Below are 18,117 nucleotides of genomic sequence, written 5' to 3' on the forward strand. Positions count from 1 at the left end.
ATTGGAACTGACCTTGAGCCTCAGCCTGTAGGAAGGACCTGAGTTCAAGCCTCAGCCCTATTCTAGCTTCCTGCCAACGTGCACGTGACAGCAGGTGATGGCTCAAATACGAAGGTCTTGTTCCTGCCTCTGGCTTGGTCCAGCCCCTGGCTGTTGTGGCCACTTCAGGAGTGATAACAATTAAAAAGGTAGGGGGAAAAAGCAAAAGTTAAGATATTTTAAAGGAAAATCTTCCTCTATTTTCTACCAATTGATATGGAATACCTTTCGCAGAGAGGTTGTTTAAGGCTCATTGGAAAATAAAAATACTGTGGAGCAGCCAGGTATGCTGCCACCTGCAACACTGACAACTCACTCTGCAGGACCAACCTGAGACCCAGCTGCTCCACTTCCAGGGCAGCTCCCTGCTGCTGTGCCTGGGAGAGCAGTGGAGGACGCTCAGCTGGGCTTGTGCTTTCAGCCTGCTCCAGCCTGGCTGTGTGGGCATCTGGGCAGTGATCACAGATCTGACATTGCTTTTCAACACATCTTTTTAAAGAGAGCAAAGGAGGCTCCAGGGAGAGCCAAGGCAGTGGGCACCAAGGAGGTAGCACCTGCCCTGCCCTGAGTAGCCAGGGAAGAGAAGAGCTGTGCCAATGCAAGACTTACGTCGCAAACCAGCCACCTCGTAGTCTTCCTCCTCCTCCTCCTCTTCTTCCTCCTCCTCTTCCTCTGAGTCGCTCTCATCATCTTCACTGTCTTCAGAGGCCGACTCTTCAGTATAATTCCTGTGAGGACGACAAAGCATGGGGTGGGGGCAAGGCTTGAGCCACAGCCCTGAGCAGGGCTGGAGACTGAACAGACAGATCTGGTAAGGCGGGAGAACCCAAAATCTAGGCCAGGCCAGTGGCCCCATGTGTTCAACAACTGAGTTTCAACAGCTGCCCGCCTCCAGCAGGCCCACGTGGCTTGGACAGGAACCAGCGGCATCAGAAATCAAGATCGAAATGCAACCCAAACCGTCCCCACACAAAACCTGCTTACTCTGCCTCACAAAAGGAACCCAGATAACGTCGCATGTCAGGTGGTAGGAGCTGTCCCCAGCTCCGGGTAGCTTGCAGGGTAAGCAGCGGCCAGACAGGTGCTGCTATCCCGAGATGGCCCCATTCCAGGAAGAACAGCTTGCAGATGCCCCCAAGATCAAAGCTGGTAATCCCAGCTTGGAGCAGCCGGCCTCAGGCCCAACACTTCAGAGTGGCCCGTCCACCCCCCCATTCTTTCCCCAGTAGCTGGAACAGAGGCAGACGGCACAGAGGGACTGTGTGTGTAGGCAGATCCAACAGCTCTGCCCTTTAAAAGACGCAGTCACAGGTCCTATGAGCCACCACTTCAGTATGGGAAACAGTGGTGCTAACTCGACAAGTATTACAAGTCTCCTCTCAGAGGCCCTGCGTTGGCCTTCCTGGGACCTCAGGGAGGAAAGCAACCCCTCTTCTTTCCGGGCTTCGGGCCTGATGCCATGGGACTGAGCGAGGCAGGATGCACACGGATGCCATCCTAGTCCCCTAAGGCAGGCCATGGGGTGCTCGACCCAGGTGAGATGATTCTCAACAGGGAGGAGAGCAAGGTAAACACTGAGTAGCTGGGAAAACACACACACGATGGAAATGGATGCACCAAGACCCGGGTCAGCGCTGAGGAATCTCAAAGTTCAGGCAAAGAGGAGGGATGGGACCCAGCGCCTGGCGCAGTAGCCTAGCCTAGTGCCTAAAGTTCTTGCCTTGCATGCATTGGGATCCCATTTGGGTGCTAGTTCGTATCCCAGCTGCTCCATTTTCCATCAGGCTCCCTGCTTGTGGCTTGGGAAAGCAGCAGAGGACGGTCCAAAGTCTTGGGAGAGACCTTGCACCCACATGGGAGACCTGGAGGAAACTTGTGGCTCTGGATCAGTTCAGCTCCTGCTGTTGCAGCCATTGGGGGAGTGAACCAGCAGTGACAGCAACCTTTCTGGGTGCCCATCATTCAACTACGTGTCAGAGCAGAGGGTGTCCTAGGCTATGTTTTCAGCCTGGCCTGATCCCCAGTCACAGGCATTTGTAAAATCAGGCAGTGGATAGAAGAACTCAGTCTCTCTGCCTTTGAAATAAAAATTTTAAGAAATCTGGCCAGGAGCTGGCATGGTTACATTGTGGGTCAAGCAGCCATTTATGATACTGGGATTCTATATAGACATTGATTTGTGTCCTGGGAGCTCCCCTTTCTGATCCACCTCCCTGATAATGGCCTGGGAAAAGCAACTGACAATGGTCTGAGTGTTTGGGTCCCTGCCACCCACATGGGACACCTGGATGAAGCTCCTGGCTTCAGCCTGACCCAGCCCTGGCTATTGTGACAATGTGGACAGTGCACCGGTAAATAGATCTCTCTTAAACTCCGACTTTCATAATAAATCTTTAAAAAGTTAGGCTACCCGTGAAGTGTTAAAGGTAGGATCCCAGGTTCTAATGGAAAGCAGTGAGCCCTAGTGAGTTTAGGACAGGTAATGGAAAGATGGCCCTGGCAACTGACCCTAGAACAGAAGGCAGAAGACTGGTTCCCAAGACTTCAGGACACGGGACTGATCACACCGGTAAACTAATGACCACGTAACACCAGGCAGGTCTTCACAGCCTCGCTCTAGTCGTGACAGGTAAGGGGATACATGTGGGGGAGGTGATGAGCACCGGCCAGTTTCTACACATGAAGGCATCATGTGGGCAACATGCAGCGGGATGCAGGGAGCACTGTGAGAGCGATCCAGACAGTTCATGGGAAATGTGTATTAATGGATATATTCTGCCCAGATTTTGTAAGTTTTTGTATTAAAATGATTTTCTGGGAGTTCCCTGCAGTACTATTACTGAGATGGTCTGGCCAAGCATGGCTGGCAATGAAAAGCTGGCCCATCACCACGGAGGTGAGGGCAGACCACCACCCTCAGGATCCGGACTAAAAGGATTGGCTTCTATACCAAGACCCTAAACTTAAAGTTCCTCATGGCCATCTGGGCTGAGTCACCGGAGCTCCACTCTCACAGCTAACAGATTCCTCTTTAAAAAAAGAAAGACTCCTTACCTTCCGCGGGAGTTGCGCCGGGCTGTGGCTGGCTGGCATGCTGGGCACTGCCACTCGCCCTCGGGTACCTCGTAGAGGGCCGGCCGTAGGCAGAACAGGTGGAAAGCTTTATTGCACTCGTCACAGAGGATCAGCTTGTCGTCCTCCCCTGCAGAAAGAGGGGCACGGCAAAAATCACTGGGCATCCCCACTACCACCACCACACAGCAACACACATTTTCAACAGGTCCGACCCAGGCCCTGTTCTCAGGTAGCCATTTTCTGAAAAGAAATGTAGCAGGGAACGTAGGCTCAGGTCTCCAGCTTACACCGTCAAGTGGTTGGCCGGTTAAGGTTCACTGGAGGGAGTGGGGGGAGTGGCGCACAGCTGGAAAGCCTGGAGCACCGGAAGTAGGCCTGCTCTTCTAACACCCCCCTCCCCTACCCCACAACACCTTCCCGCTTCCCAGGCAGCCACTTGGCTTCCATCTGGCTTTCTTACTTGAAGATAAACCAAATCTACTAGACACGGCTTTCTCCACTCCCCATCCTTTATATGACGTTTTCATCCTTGCAAATTAAAACCTTTAACAACTCACAAAGCAACTTTGGCTCCTGGGAAGTCAGTCAGGTGACATGTGAGCAGAAAGTCAAATGTGTCTCACCACACTTGGGGAGAAAATCCTGACCCTCCCCAACACACCCAGATCAACAATTCTAACTCTACCTTTCTTCCGACAGACTTTGCATCTAGCATTTTCTGCAGACATGTCCCACTTGATACAGGCATCCAACATCCCGAGCAGAACGTGCATCCTGGAGAAGGTCTGGGCTTCCCGGATCGCTGTCTTCCACTTTTCCAGGGCAGACGCCACCTGAACAGAGAACACAGCAGGCCACTGTTACTACAGTGAACACAGACAAGCGAGGACAGACTCGGGAAACATGCTGTGAACAGAGAACAGGTGCTTCCCCAGCCCTATGTGGGTCACTACTGGAGACAGTGCAAACTTGCCAAAGGGAAAGCATGGGTCTCCTCTCCATGAAGAGACTTGGCATCATGTAAAAGTAAGAATTTGTATGTGCTATACACGCTAGTGTGCAACTGGCAAACCTGATTCTGCACCAATCCACATCACAGTCCCCAGCACAGGCCCAGAGGTGGTAACATCTATGAAGCCATCCACAAACCCTACAGAGAGCGCTCCTTTTGTGTCACTTTCAACTAATCGGAAATTCTGAGGTCCCAGAGCAGCCTAACTCCACCCTGGATGCTGGCCTTAACCCATGCGCACTGCTTCTCCTCGTCCCCAGCCCACATCCAACAATGCAGATAGACTTGGGGGCGTGCTTTATACAGCATGGCGGGTTACAGGAGTAAATTAGGAATGCACCCCCTTTTCTCCATAAAACATACACTCAGCCAAGTGCAATGCCCATGTCAACAGTGCCAGGAGGGGGTGCTGTTCTCCCAGGGAGAAAAGGCCAGCTTAAGGGCACACGACAGGCTGTGTCCTCTCGCTTAAGCTCCGTCCGTCAGAACAAGTGCTTTCAGCTGCCCGTTGCCCTCACTACCTGGCCAGCACTCCACTCCTTATTCCAACCTCCCCGACAGAGAGCTCCGCCCCTGCTTCTTCCCTCTGCAGCGGCAGCTCCTCAGGGCTGTGGACAGTGCAGTCAGTGCTCAGCTGCCAGAGAACACTGCAGGTGCTTCTACTGTGTAAGAACAACTCAAACCTCTGCCAACTGGGTCCACAGGCATGGATAGGCTAGGCGTGGACTCTGCTGTCCTCTAGTGGACAGTCAGCCACAGTGCATACCAGTGCCCAGGAACAGTCCTAATGCCTCACACAGCACAGCTTCTCACTTCCAGATTATTTCCTGCAAGCTTTCAATTGTGGGCACCCAACAGTTCAGTTGGCCTCATTAGATTATTTTTAAACATGAAGAGATTATGGAAATGAACCTGTTTAACCTGACTTGTTTCTTAGCATTTTGAACGATCATATAATAGGTGGCCATTTGCTAACGGCTTCTTTTACCGAGTCAGGTGCACTAGGATCAGGTACACAGCACAACACTTCATCCTATTTTATTGTGGAGTAATAGCCCACTGTATTTACTCATCAGCTGATGGACACCTGGACTGCTCCAATGTTTCAGCTATTCAGAGTAAAGATGCTTGTATAAGTTTCACTTGGTGTTTGTCATGGTCAGAAACTATGTCCAAAGTTCCCCAGCAATACAGCAGATGAAAGGTCATTCAAATTAAAATAATAATAATAATAAAATCTAATGAAGAGAATTAGAAAAAAAGAACTGTTGAATAGCCAGGTAATACCTAGGGCCAGGGCCAGCCTGTGAAAGCTCTCTGTGCTGCAGTGCTTGATACTGGGAGCCAGATACACTTTGGGTGGGAAACCCAAGCCCGCTGGCAGCCAGGTTCTCAGCAGTACTTCAAGAGACACAGGTGTGGTCACGCCCGGTCCCAGCAGCCTCTGTGCTTGACTAGGAAGGGCAGCTAGCCTGTGCGGGCAGGGACACTAGCAGCCTCCCATCGGTCTCCCACAGAAGACCACTTAAAATGGAAAAACAGACAATAAAGCCATCAAGATAAATGCAATCAACACAAACAGAGCCCAGCAAAGCCCAGGACTCTGCCAAACCACCCACTAGGTTTTGTCTTTCCCACTTTACTCAAGGAAAAATAAGCCATCAAATATTCGAGATAATTTGCTTTTGCAAATAAGGAAACTGAAGCCTAGATTAGAGACTGATACTAGTTTATGCAACAGGGATGAGACATTCCTGGCCCTTGTTAAGTGGAAACCTTCAAAGCAAAGGACTGGAAAATTCCACAGCTGTGGTGACTCTGGCTCTGGGTGGGAAGGGCAGGGCACAATGCCCTGTTGGTGTGGAACACGGCGCCCGACTCGGTAGGCCGCCTAACGGATTTTCCGAGACACTCTTCCAGGCGTTCCATCTGCACCTCCAGGCCTCGGGAGGGCCGCAGCTGAGCTGAGAGCCAACCTCTGCTGACAAGCCTGGGGGCTCTGCCGCAGGAGACAAGGAGAGGTCGACTGGAAGGGCCCCGTCATGGAAGAGGTTTCTGCAGCACCTTGCAGGCCTCGTGAGCAGAGTAACTTAGACAGCCTGGCCTTCTGTGGAGCTGCTTAGCTAGGCCAGCAGCCACATGACAGGTGAGCCCGGAAGCCAATGCATAATGCGTTACCTGCTCACGTCTCATTCTCCACGGACCCCCAGACCAGGCCAGACTAGGGGCTCAGAGAGGCAGGGCAGACGTTTTCTGTGTGAATTGGCCAACAAGGTGAGTGCCAGCTCTCAGTGAGTGACACCTCCATTCCTCTGCCAGTCAGTGCTGACCCTTCCAACTCCCTTTTCCTTCGAAGCCCTGTCCTCTGGAAAGGTCCATCTGCCCTGGGTGTGCCTCCCTTGAGGACAGCCTGAGGAGGCTTCTCTCCATCAGTACCTGTCGGTCTGCTGTAGCTCTCTCCTGCTCCTCAGCCTCGCACATAGGCAGAGCTTCTGGAGGGCAAGGAGCCAGGGCTTGCTACTGAGCTCCCTACAACCTCCGCAGGCCAGAAGGAAGGGAGAGACAGAGAATCTAAAACAAGGACAAGCATTCCACGTAAGATGAGGGCTGGGACTTGCCTATGATGCAGAATCTTCAAATGCTTTCCTGTGCTAAGTATTCTTTAGTTGAAATTTAATATACGACACAAAGTGGAGGTGATAATTAATTAATTAATTAATTAATAAGGCAAAGAGACAGGCAGATCTTCTATCTGTTGGTTTATCCCAGGAATATCTGCAATAGCCGTGACCGAGCCAGCTTGAAGCCAGGAGCAGGGAACTCAACCCAAGTTTCCCACAGAAGTGGCAGGGAGCCAACTACTTAAATTCATCAATGAATCAAAGCTTTGCAGTTGGCACTGATACTCCACAAGGGCACTGGTTCAAGTTCTAGCTGCTCCACTTCCCACCCAGCTCGCTGCTGACACACTTGGGCCCTGCCCCTCGTGGGAGTATCAAGTTGGATCTTGGACTCCTGGATTCAGTCTGATCCAGCCCTGGCTGTTCCAGCTATTTGGGGGAGTTATCAGTGGATGGAAAATCTCTGTCTCTTCGTTTACTCTGTAACTCTACTTTCAAATACCGTTGCCACCCACTTGGGGTGGCAGTTCTTGATTCTCGGGTCACATCCAACCATTGTGACCATCTGGGAAGTAGATCAACAGATGAAGATTGATCTGATCTCTCTATTTTCAAATAATAAATAAATAAATAAATAAATAAATAAATAAATCTGGGCTGAGCACGGTAGCCTGGTGGCTAAAGTCTTTGCCTTGCATGTTCCAGGATCACATACAGGTACTGGTTCTAATCCTGGCGACACTGCTTCCCTGCTTGTGGCCTGGGAAAGCAATCAAGGATGGCCCAAAGCCCTGGGACCTTGCACTCATGTGGGACACCTGGAAGAGGCTTCAGGCTCCTGGTTTTGGATCAGCTCAGCTCTGGCCAATGCGGCCACTTGGGGAGTGAATCACTGGGTGGAGGATCCCCCCCCCCTTTTTAAATCCTTTCTTCATTTCATCAAGGACTCAGAATCCATCAGTGCCGCAAGTCCTGGAAGAAGCTCTTGGCTCCTGGCTTTGGGTTAGCTCAGCTCTGGCTGATGCAGCTGCTTGGGGAGTGAATCAATGGATGGAAGATTTTCCTGTCTTTTCTTTTTTAAAAATTTTATTCTTTCTAATAAAAATAAAATTTTTTAAAAGATTTATTTATTTTTATTACAAAGTCAGATATATATAGAGAGGAGGAGAGATAGAGAGGAAGATCTTCCGTCCGATGATTCACTCCCCAAGTGAGTGCAACGGCCGGTGCTGCACCGATTTGAAGCCAGGAACCAGGAACTTCCTTCAGGTCTCCCACACGGGTGCAGGGTGCCAAGGCCTTGGGCCATTGTCAATTGCTTTGCCAGGCCACAAGCAGGGAGCTGGATGGGAAGTGGAGCTGCTGGGATTAGAACCGGTGCCCATATGGGATCCCGGCGCATTCAAGGCGAGGCCTTTTAGCCACTAGGCCATGCTGCCAGGCCCAAAAATAAAAATCTTAAAACCAACCAACCAAACAAACCACAACAAAATGCCACTTCATCAAGCACTCAGAACCCATCAGTGCCGTGAGGATGTAGAGACACAAGGACCCTAATGGTGTGACGGTTGGCCTCTGAGGGAAATATCCAGGTGGTCTGTCAAAACATTAAGACCAAGTGATCATATGACCCAACGATTCACTCAGAGATGCAGCAGCACTGCCCACAACAGCTGAAAGGCAGTAGCCCCATCAGCAGACGAGAGCTCAAGCACAGCACATGCTTACATGGTACAGAAAGCAACATACAGGTTGCTGTCCTTGGTCTTAACACTCCTGGCACGTCCTACCAGGACTAACTTCTGGTGTTTGTAGGGGCCCTTCTGATCGCCCCTGGGTTCATGTTGCAGAATGACCTAGGGTGCTCCCCAACCCCGTGATAACCTCAGGATGAGGCTGATCACCAGAAAGACCCAGGCAAGGACAGCTGCAACTCTGCAGATCTGTCCCTGACCTCCAGGGAAGAAGAAAACAAGGACCCTGGGGTTCAAGCTCCATGATTCTTGCATGGCAAGGCAGGGCGAGTTTCGGGGTGATGAACACATCTGGGTGTTGGTGGAGCGGAGAGGGCAGAAAGGGTATAGCTGTTCTGTTGGCCATGCTAGGTCTGGCTGTTTTTGAACTGCAGCCTTTATGGCAACACAGTAAGCCTACAAAAAATACCTTCGTGAGTTCTGAGGGCCATTTCAGCAAACTATTAAACCTGAGAGGGGAGTGACTGTGCAAACTTTCACCCTGTAAGCAGCGAAAGATGGCTACAGGAGTGTCTGAACTGAAAACAACTTGTGGGATCACATCCCTTACCAGGTAGACCTGAAGCAGTTCAAGCAGTGTGGAGGTCAATCATGGGACCAAGTGGTACTGGCCAAGAATTGCCCAAAACCTCACTGTGCTTGTGTCCAGCAGAGTGAAGTGTGAATATATCAACAATTATTACATACAGTATATTAACTGGCCTTACAAAAGAATTCTGATGTGTGCTACGACACAAATCTTGAAGACCTGCTGAATGCAAAAAGGCAGCCACAAAAGGCCACACACTGCAGGAGGGACCTAGAGCAGTCAAGGTGTAAAGTGGGAAAAAGCAGAGCTGGCGGCTGCAGAGGGGCAAGTGGCAAGCTAGTGCCCAACAGACACAGTATTTTGGGAAGACAAAAGGTGCTGGAGAAGGATGGTGCCAACAGCTACATAACTGCACATGTGAAAGTGGTCAATGATACATTTGGTGCATTTTGCCACAAATTATAGATTTTTAAAGCCAACACTACCACCTTTTAGAGATAGAATTAAGTTGTGCTTAGAGAATGGGGCTAGGAGATACAGCCATTCTATTGTCCATACACCAGTTTGAAAATCACATGTTACAGAAAATTATAAAGCAGGGAAAAATTGTGACATGAGCTCAGAGCAGCTAAAAAGCACAGGGTTATGACTGTAGTAAAACACCATCACACACTACAGCTGCAGGACTAAATACCTTTGCCTCCTCTGCCATTTTCTTCTCTTCGTCCACTTCCTCGGTTTTTGCTGAGTCTTCACTTTGCACTTTTCTTCTTTTTTGCTTGGGAGCCATGAAGCCTTGGAGAAATTTCTTTATGACACTGGCCTGAAGGGCAATGACACACTCACCAAAATCCTTCAATTTTTCTAATGAAATGACCTACATGGAATGAAATTAAAAGAGATTCAGGGAAGGCTGAGAGAAAGGTGTAAGGATCTTCCATCCCAAGCTAAGTTCAAGTCAACCTAGATCCACATGGCAAAAGGGCCAGTCACTCATGGAAATGACAAAAAAGACAGAATCCTTTGGGTTAAATAACTTCAAAACATCATCAAGAACCATAAATATACTGAAATCATTTTTGTTCTAGAGTGTGTATACGTGTATATAAAGCCACGTGGTGAATATGCACATAATTTATTTGTTCTCATGAAACAGATTACATAGAATATATATGTATATATACATATGTATAAATGTATTGAATACACTTATAAACTAAGGGAAATGGGGGACATAACATCACAAAGACCACACCAACTCTGAGAACACATAGACCACAATGAACGCCGTGGCCCCTCAGTGTCCACAAGGCAACTGGCCCAGGTCTCAGACACTAATATCTGTGGGTGCTAACATCCCTTCCATAAAACCCACGCACCTCCTCGCCAACACTGAAATCACCTCTAGCCGACTTCTAACACATGCACAGTGTGGATGTGTGTGAACAGCCGTCACAGTGCACTGTTCAGGGAATCTGCACCACAGAAAAATTCTGTCCATCTTCAGTACTGACTGGTTTTCCTACAAATTTTTTTTTAAATCTGAAGTTGGCCTAATCATGGATGCAGAACCCATAGATATAGACTAATATTATTAATATGAAAAGACATAAATGTTACAATGTGGGATGATGCAGACTTTAAGCTTTCCAAGCAGTAAATAACTCTTTAGGAGGGTAACTGATGTGCAGTGTTCTCCGGCCTTCTCTCTAGTCTCTAAATGTGTCCAGTGTGGGTCTCTGCAACACTGCCCAGGGGTCTATCTGTGCAGTAAACGGGCTCTCTTAAAGCACGAGGCGCCAGCATCAGCTGACTCTCCTGTGCTGGTGGTGTGGGGGACATACAGGTGCAGCACCCAGGCCAAAGCGCAGACCCCACAGGGCCAGACGCACCGAATACTGTTAACACACTTACAGCAACAACCAGCTTCCCATTCAACTTAACTGAAAAGCTCATCTTGAACAAAGATTCTACACCAACTCTTATGTTTCCTAGATACCAAGAGAAGATGATGCAAAACATACACACGGAAGGCTGCTTGTTCCATACATGCCTTTCCACAAAACCCAAACATGATTTCCACGGTCACCAGGAAACAATCCGACCCCACTCCAAATTGAGCCTCCAGCAGTGGCAGCTCCCAAACAGCACCCTCTCCTATTCTTACCCGGGCTTCAAACTCGGATGTTTCCTCCACATAGCCAAGTCCTCCTTTCTGTAACCTTGTTGCAACTTCAATGAGATCACTCCTGAGAAAATTTAAGAGCTCCTGGTTGCCATCACAGGATTTCAGTCCGAGATTCGGTTTCCGAGCCAGATGAATAGAGTGAATAATGTCCTGGTACCTACAAGAGGTGGGGCAGGTAAAGTCATTCTTGCACGTGCGTTCTTCAAGTCTGAATCACACCAGTGACGTGCCTGCTATGGCTCCCGAGTCAGCACTATTGCAGTCTGTCCTAAAGGGTGTTTCCTTTCTCTCTTGGAACCTAAATTCAGCCATGAAAACAATTATGTGTTCAGAAGAGCCCTGCAGCCAAAATCTTGGCTTTGACAGAAACGTTGATTAAACAGAAAAGATACTATCAATGTAGATGGAGTCAATACTATTTGATAGATAGAACAAGTTTGTTTTTTAAAACAAGATATAATTCATTTAATGCAAAACTCATCATTTTAAAGCATACATTTCATTTGTTTTCATGCTGTGAAATCATCACAATTCCAAAACGTTCCCATGACCCCAACAGGGCTAACAGCTCTCAGCACCTGTCACTCCCAGTGCGTCCCTCTTGCCCAGCCCCTACCAAGCCCTCATCCACTTTGTTTCTAGGCACTGGTCTACGTGCAATCACGATGTGCGCTTGGGGTGCGGCTCCTTACATCATGTGTTCAAGGCTCTCCCCCACGTCACCCCCTCTGCAGCTGCTTAGATATGCCCTGTGAACCCATCCACCAACTGAGGGCATTGTCGGTGTGTCCCCAGGACTGCCTGATGACAACAGCCTGGTCACACTTGCATCACTCCACCTATGCTCTTGCCACCTCATCAGATGTGGTGGAGTGTCTTTTCCAAGCATGACATGCCCAGAAAAAGCAGAGCGATCACACGGAAGCATAACATACTTTGTTTTACTACCTTCGAAGGATAAGCGAAAACCAGAAACAAAACCCCTCAAACCATCTGCCTCAAGGATAGGAAGCGCTGGGCAGAGGACACCCGTACCTCTTCTCCAGCCTCTCCTTCAGCTGACTTTCTCTGATTCCCTGAGGATGAAGGCAGTTCAGTAACTCGTCCAGCTCCTTCTGACTATCACACAAAAACCTGCAGAGGCAACACAGACATAGTCACCTGGGAGAAACACCCAGAAAGGAAGGAAGAGATCTGGGACTGGTCCGAGGGTTTAGAACGGAATTCCAAACAGGGCTGATCTCCACAAGTATAGTAACTTACTGTTTCCATCAACAGGAGAAAACTTTTACGTAAAGTTGCTATAAACATGTAGTCACACACTTTCAAAATATAAATCTACATTCAAATCCCAAAGAGCAAAGCCCGTTCCACCAAAGGCTGTCACAGTCACAGTAGTGAATGCAGCCACAGCGGGAAGGAACCCTCCCAAATTCCTGCAACCCTCCGCACCGAGGAGTAGCTATATTTCAACTCTTAAATATATGCAAGTTGTATCAATGTACCCTAACTCAATCTATGTATTACAGAACTGCAAACAAGAAATAATTCAGTCACTGAAGGCACAAATTTTAATTTAATTAAGGAAAATGCTGAGTTTTTTCATTCCTAGATTCAAGAGCACTTTTTACTGTTTCGTAAAATCTGTCATCTACGACACCAAGTCACTACTATAAACATTTCCTTGAGGTTTCAAAGGAAAAGTAGCAGCCAGAACGCTCACATTACCATAAGTTCTGTCCTTGCTTGGGGATGGTGGTCTCCACAGCAATTTCTATTGCTGGTCCATGGGTGTTCAAACCGGCATTTTTGCCCAAGTTTGCTTTCTTACCTTAAAAAAAAAAAAGTATACAACAGGCCTGATGAAAGAAATACTCAATTTTTAGTTCTAAACCTAGACACAGCACATTATCTAAGATGCAAATGGTTTCTGGCTGAGGATGGTTCAACCTCAGATTTCTGACTCTGCAAAGGTGTGAAAGCAATATGCATCCAGCAGAAAGCACACTTCGACTCCTGCACTTTTCCTGGGCATGCTCTGCACACCAGGCAGCAGTGCAGCTCAAAGCTGGCCAGGCCACACAGTCTCTACTCCCCCACGTCACTAACGGGGCACATTAAGTGCATTTCTGCCATGATATCTGCAGCTCAGGATCTGTGAACGTATAACACCACAGCAAATCCGAGAGCACTGACTACTCGCCCTGTGCAGGCACAGCTGAAGAACTGTGGAATCCAACATTTCAATGGCAAAATAACTCAGAACGGGAACGACAGCTTTCTACCAAAGCAAATGAAGACTGCTAGCACTGCTCTGAGGAAAGGTGCCACCTACAGAGACAACTACACCATTTGACAAGGACTCATACCCCAAGCCAACAGCAAAGGACACATTAACATTTTTGTAATCCACAACATTCATACAAATACTTTTAAAAAGATCTATTTATTTACTTAAAAGCCGGAGCTACATAGAGCACAAGAGACAAGACTGTCCATCCACTGGGTCACTCCCCAGATGGCTATAGCAGCCAACACTGGGTCAGACTGAAGCTAGCAGCCAGAAGCTTCATTCAGGTTTCCCATGTGAGTGGCAGGAGTCCAAACACTTGGGCTTTTTTTTCCCACACTGTTCTTTCCAGGTCATTAGTAGGGAGTTGGACCAGAAATGAAACAGCTGAGACACAGCCTATATGGGATGTCTGCATTATCTGTTACGTGGCTACACTATGACACAGGTCCCCGTATAGCTATGTCTCAAGCCCACCACAGGGCATGCAAAGAGTTGAGGCCTGCGGCCTGGCACGGTGGACTAGAGGCTGAAGTCCTCGCCTTGAATGTGCTGGGATACCATATGGGCGCCGGTTCTAATCCCAGCAGCTCCACTTCCCATCCAGCTCCCTGCTTGTGGCCTGGGAAAGCAGTCAACGACGGCCCAAAGCCTTAGGACCCTGCACCCGTGTGGGAGGCCTGGAAGAAGTTCCTGGCTCCTGGCTTTGGATCGGCATAGCATTGGCCGTTGCGCTCACATGGGGAGTGAATCATCGGACGGAAGATCTTCCTCTCTGTCTCTGCTCCTCTCTGTATATCTGACTTTGCGATAAAAATACATAAATCTTTAAAAAAAAAAAAAGTTGATGTCTTAACACAACAAGTGGCTCTCCTTCCCTTCCTCCTAAACCTGCAATACTAACGCAGAATCTCATTTAGCTGCACTAAGTACATAACTACAAAAATACTGCCATTCTGGAAGTAAAATCATGAAACAACAATATCCACAAGAATGCTCTAGAAGCAGATACTTGAAAACGTGTTCTTAAAGGGCTCAAGCTAGAAAGAGCTGGCTTCCAAGGAATACCACTAGACTGTTGAAATCTACAAATCTAAGTCCCTTAGGATCCCAGGAATCTCCCCAGCCTTACGATCCTGACTCTACAGTTAGTATCCTCATCCTGCCCTCAGCTGGGTTATTGTCAAAGTCTACCAAACTAGATTTTTCTATGATGTGACACAAACTATGTTTAGCATGTGTAATTAAACATGAAAAACAGGCTCTAACTACATTAAAAAATAAACTTTCTTATTTAACAACTTTGTGAGTTTGAAGTTTGGGTTAGAAAATTCTATAAAATAAAAAACCTTTAAAAAAAAAAAGGCAGTAGTGGCTGGCATTGTAGTGTAGCCAGACAAACCACCACTTTGTAGCTTTGGCTCCAATCCCACCTGCCCCACTTTCAATCCAGCTCCCCGCTGATGTGCCTGGGAAAGCAGCAGCAGGTCAAGTGTGCATGGTGCCTGCCACTCACACGGGAAGCTCAGGTAGTGTGTTCTTCCTGGTCCACTGCCAGCACTGACTGTTGAAGCCAAAATAGGAAGCTATTGTTGAAGCTAGAGGATGGAAGGTCTTTCTGCTTCTTCTTACTGTCACTCTATCTTTCAAATAAACCAATTTTAAAAAGGACATCTATCAAACAATGATTTAAGAGGTACTTCCATTTAGCTACTCAAAGAGCTGAAAGGAAATGTGTTGATTGCCCTGGAGACCCTGGCACTATGTGGTGTCAGGTCTGCTTTCCTCACTGGCACCTGAGTGGGGGTTGGGAGGAGTCTGAGCAGGGAGGCTTCCAGACATTTGACACCCAGACAGCTGCCACAACAAAGAGTGAGCTGGCCCAAACTGTCATACCCACCATCTCATACCCACCCATCCAGCTAAGAAGGTAACTAAGACTGCCCAGTCTCTGCATGACTGTCTTTCAAAGCAACAAAAATCTTTAAAAGAAATTTTGCAAATGACAGAGGAGAGAGGGAAGGCAGTCCCTAACACTAGCTCTCTGAGCCGGTAGGATAATTGCCGGCAGCACCTTATTGCCCCAGGTTCCATTGAACAACTTCCCAACACTGTGAAGGTGGAATGTGACCTGTGTGGTCATAGCTATGCCGAGTATCTGGACCTTCCCCTGGCAGGTGACATGCTGGGTGGTATGCTTTCACAGCTCCAGGCAGCTGCCTCGGAGCAATGAGGCTGTGGCAGCCCAGTAAATGCGACACTTCACAATGTACTGTGTGGAAGGTGACCTTCAACTCCTGTTCTCACCTGTGCTTGGGTTGAGACATAACCTTATCAAATAAGGGAGCACCTGTGGTGGACACACTTACTGCGGGGACAGTAATCCTCTTCAGCGGAGTCTGGGTGATCCTTGCGGTGATGGCTGAATCGGTAGTCAATGCTGTCATGCACCCAGCCCTTTTCAATGAACAATCCCGGAACCTCATCTGAGAAGAGCCAGTACCTACAAACCACAGTCACAAGTTAAAGCAGCACCAGACTAGGACTGTAGAGTGCCACACAGCATCACAACCACAAGACACAACAAAGCATACAACAGCAGTACAGCACTGCCTTTGGGTACCACACAATGTATGCCTTTAAACTAAATGGACAGTATTAAAGATTTCTATTTGGACATTATATGTTTATTTGAAAAATAGACAGAGATCGCCCATCTAGGAGTTTATTCCCCCAAAGCCCACAATAGCTTGGAGTGGACCAAAGCCAAAGCCAGGAGTGGGAATGTCTACCCAGGTCTCCCACATGGGTGGCCATCACCTGCTCTCTCCAGAGAGAGAACTGGCAGGAAGCTGGAACTAGGGAGACAGGACTTGAACTTAAACCTCCAATTAGTGTTGCCCCTATTACCATAACCTCAGCTTCGTATGTGTGGCATCTTCAAAGGTTGTCATTTACTACCCTAGCATTCACTACAATTAATATCCAATAAACGTGTGATCAACACTAGTGTCCCCAAACTGAGAAGCCGAGCAGCAAGACTTTATTTTAGCACTACACACAGTTTCATCACTTACAACTACCTAATCCCCAGGAGAGGTGACATGCAGAACATACCGATTGTGGTTCCGATCTGTACCAATGGGAGTCCTGCGCATGACCAGCTTTGCTTTGGCAATGCCCTCCTGGAAAGCTTTCTCGGCAGCTGCTTTGTGCTTCCGTATCCGTTCTTCTTCTGCTTCCCTTTCTAGTTTTTCTGTCAAGGAAAACAAAAAATTAATTTGTCCCCTCCTTACGGATGCCACTTGAAAAGGGTCTGCTGTGACAAATGACACACGACACAGCAGTCTCCCTGGCCTCCACCTTCGGTCTGGGGGAAGTCTCACCTGTCCACTCAAGGCAAAATTTTGTCTCTCCAAATTTTAGCTTCCTATTTAAATATTTTAAATAATCTCAAAGAAATTTCCTAACAGTTCACAAATGACAGTAACAGATAAAATCAAAGGTGGTGATGAATAAAACAGTGATTTCATAATTAGCCGTATTTCAGTTCTGAGGAACTGGACAGCTATTCAGCTGAACAGCTTTGATGTCACAAAGAGAACAACTGAGAAGGGCCAGAGCTTCAACCACACCTGCAGCACCAACACCCCATACGGGAGCCAATTTGAGTCCTGGCTGCTCCATTTTCAACCCTGCTTTCTGCTAATGGTCTGGGAAAGCAACAGAGAATGGCCCAAGTGCATGGGGTCCCTGCGCCCACATGGGAGACCTAGAAGAAGCTCCTGGCTCTGCTCTGGCCCAGCCACAGTTTTTGGCAGCCGTTGTAGTAAACCAACAGATGGAAGATCTCTCTCCTCCTCTCACTTTGCTGTTCTGCCTCCCAAATGAATAAGCAAATTTCAAACACAGAGAGAAGGGGTCAGCACAGTGGCTCAACAGGCTAATCCTATGAGTGCACAACAGGCATTCCATACAGGCACTGGTTCCTGAACTGGCTGCTCCACTTCCAATCTAGGTCCCTGCTTATGATCTGGGAAAGTGGCGAGGATGGCTCAAGTCTGCGGGTCCCCCGCACCCATGTGGGAGACCCAGAAGAAGCTCCTGGCTCCTGGCTCAGCTTCTTTGTATCAGTGGATAGAAGAGCTCTCTCTCTCTCTGTAACTCTGCCTTTCAGATAAATTTTTATAAAAAATTTATGGTATGAATTTCAAAATAAGTTCTTTTTGAAAATGCTCAAATTTGACTTTGCCAGGAAGGCTCAAAATGTTTAAGTTTTTAGAATACTATCAAAGGAGGGTACTATTCTGAACTGGTCTAAGCTTAGGTCTTTAATAACTAGTCATTCAGTTGCCATAACAATTTCACAAAGTGAGTGAGGCATGGATAGGTTAACTCGTCCAAGGAATACAGTTCAGTCAGGCATCATGTGCCAGGTCACTCCCTGTGTCACTTCCACTATGCGCACCAGTGGATCAGGTCCTCTATTGAGCCCAAAAGGATGCCAGTATCACATGAAATTATCACTAGTTGCTGAATGCCAGGTTGAATATACCTATTAAAACAAGACACACCTAGGAATGCTGGCTTATTACGCAGAAAGAAGTAA

At 48.0% G+C, this 18,117-nt stretch overlaps 1 protein-coding gene across 2 annotated transcripts in view; it reads right to left on the minus strand.

The window, feature by feature from the left end:
* LOC121168013 (tyrosine-protein kinase BAZ1B) overlaps positions 1-18,117 on the minus strand; it is a 49,680-nt gene that overhangs the window by 3,181 nt on the left and 28,382 nt on the right. For both annotated transcript variants that reach the window (XM_040997771.1, XM_040997770.1), the window contains 9 exons: positions 16,626-16,764; positions 15,878-16,011; positions 12,947-13,049; positions 12,254-12,352; positions 11,198-11,375; positions 9,725-9,907; positions 3,800-3,947; positions 3,094-3,241; positions 649-767 (listed from right to left, as the gene is read on the minus strand). In XM_040997771.1, the coding sequence (XP_040853705.1) occupies positions 649-767; positions 3,094-3,241; positions 3,800-3,947; positions 9,725-9,907; positions 11,198-11,375; positions 12,254-12,352; positions 12,947-13,049; positions 15,878-16,011; positions 16,626-16,764 (1,251 nt within the window). The remainder of the gene's footprint in view (positions 1-648; positions 768-3,093; positions 3,242-3,799; positions 3,948-9,724; positions 9,908-11,197; positions 11,376-12,253; positions 12,353-12,946; positions 13,050-15,877; positions 16,012-16,625; positions 16,765-18,117) is intronic.

Source organism: Ochotona curzoniae, unplaced genomic scaffold (genome assembly GCF_017591425.1).
Source record: "Ochotona curzoniae isolate NIBS_2020 unplaced genomic scaffold, NIBS_Ocur_1.0 patch437, whole genome shotgun sequence".
Classification (NCBI taxonomy): domain Eukaryota; kingdom Metazoa; phylum Chordata; class Mammalia; order Lagomorpha; family Ochotonidae; genus Ochotona; species Ochotona curzoniae.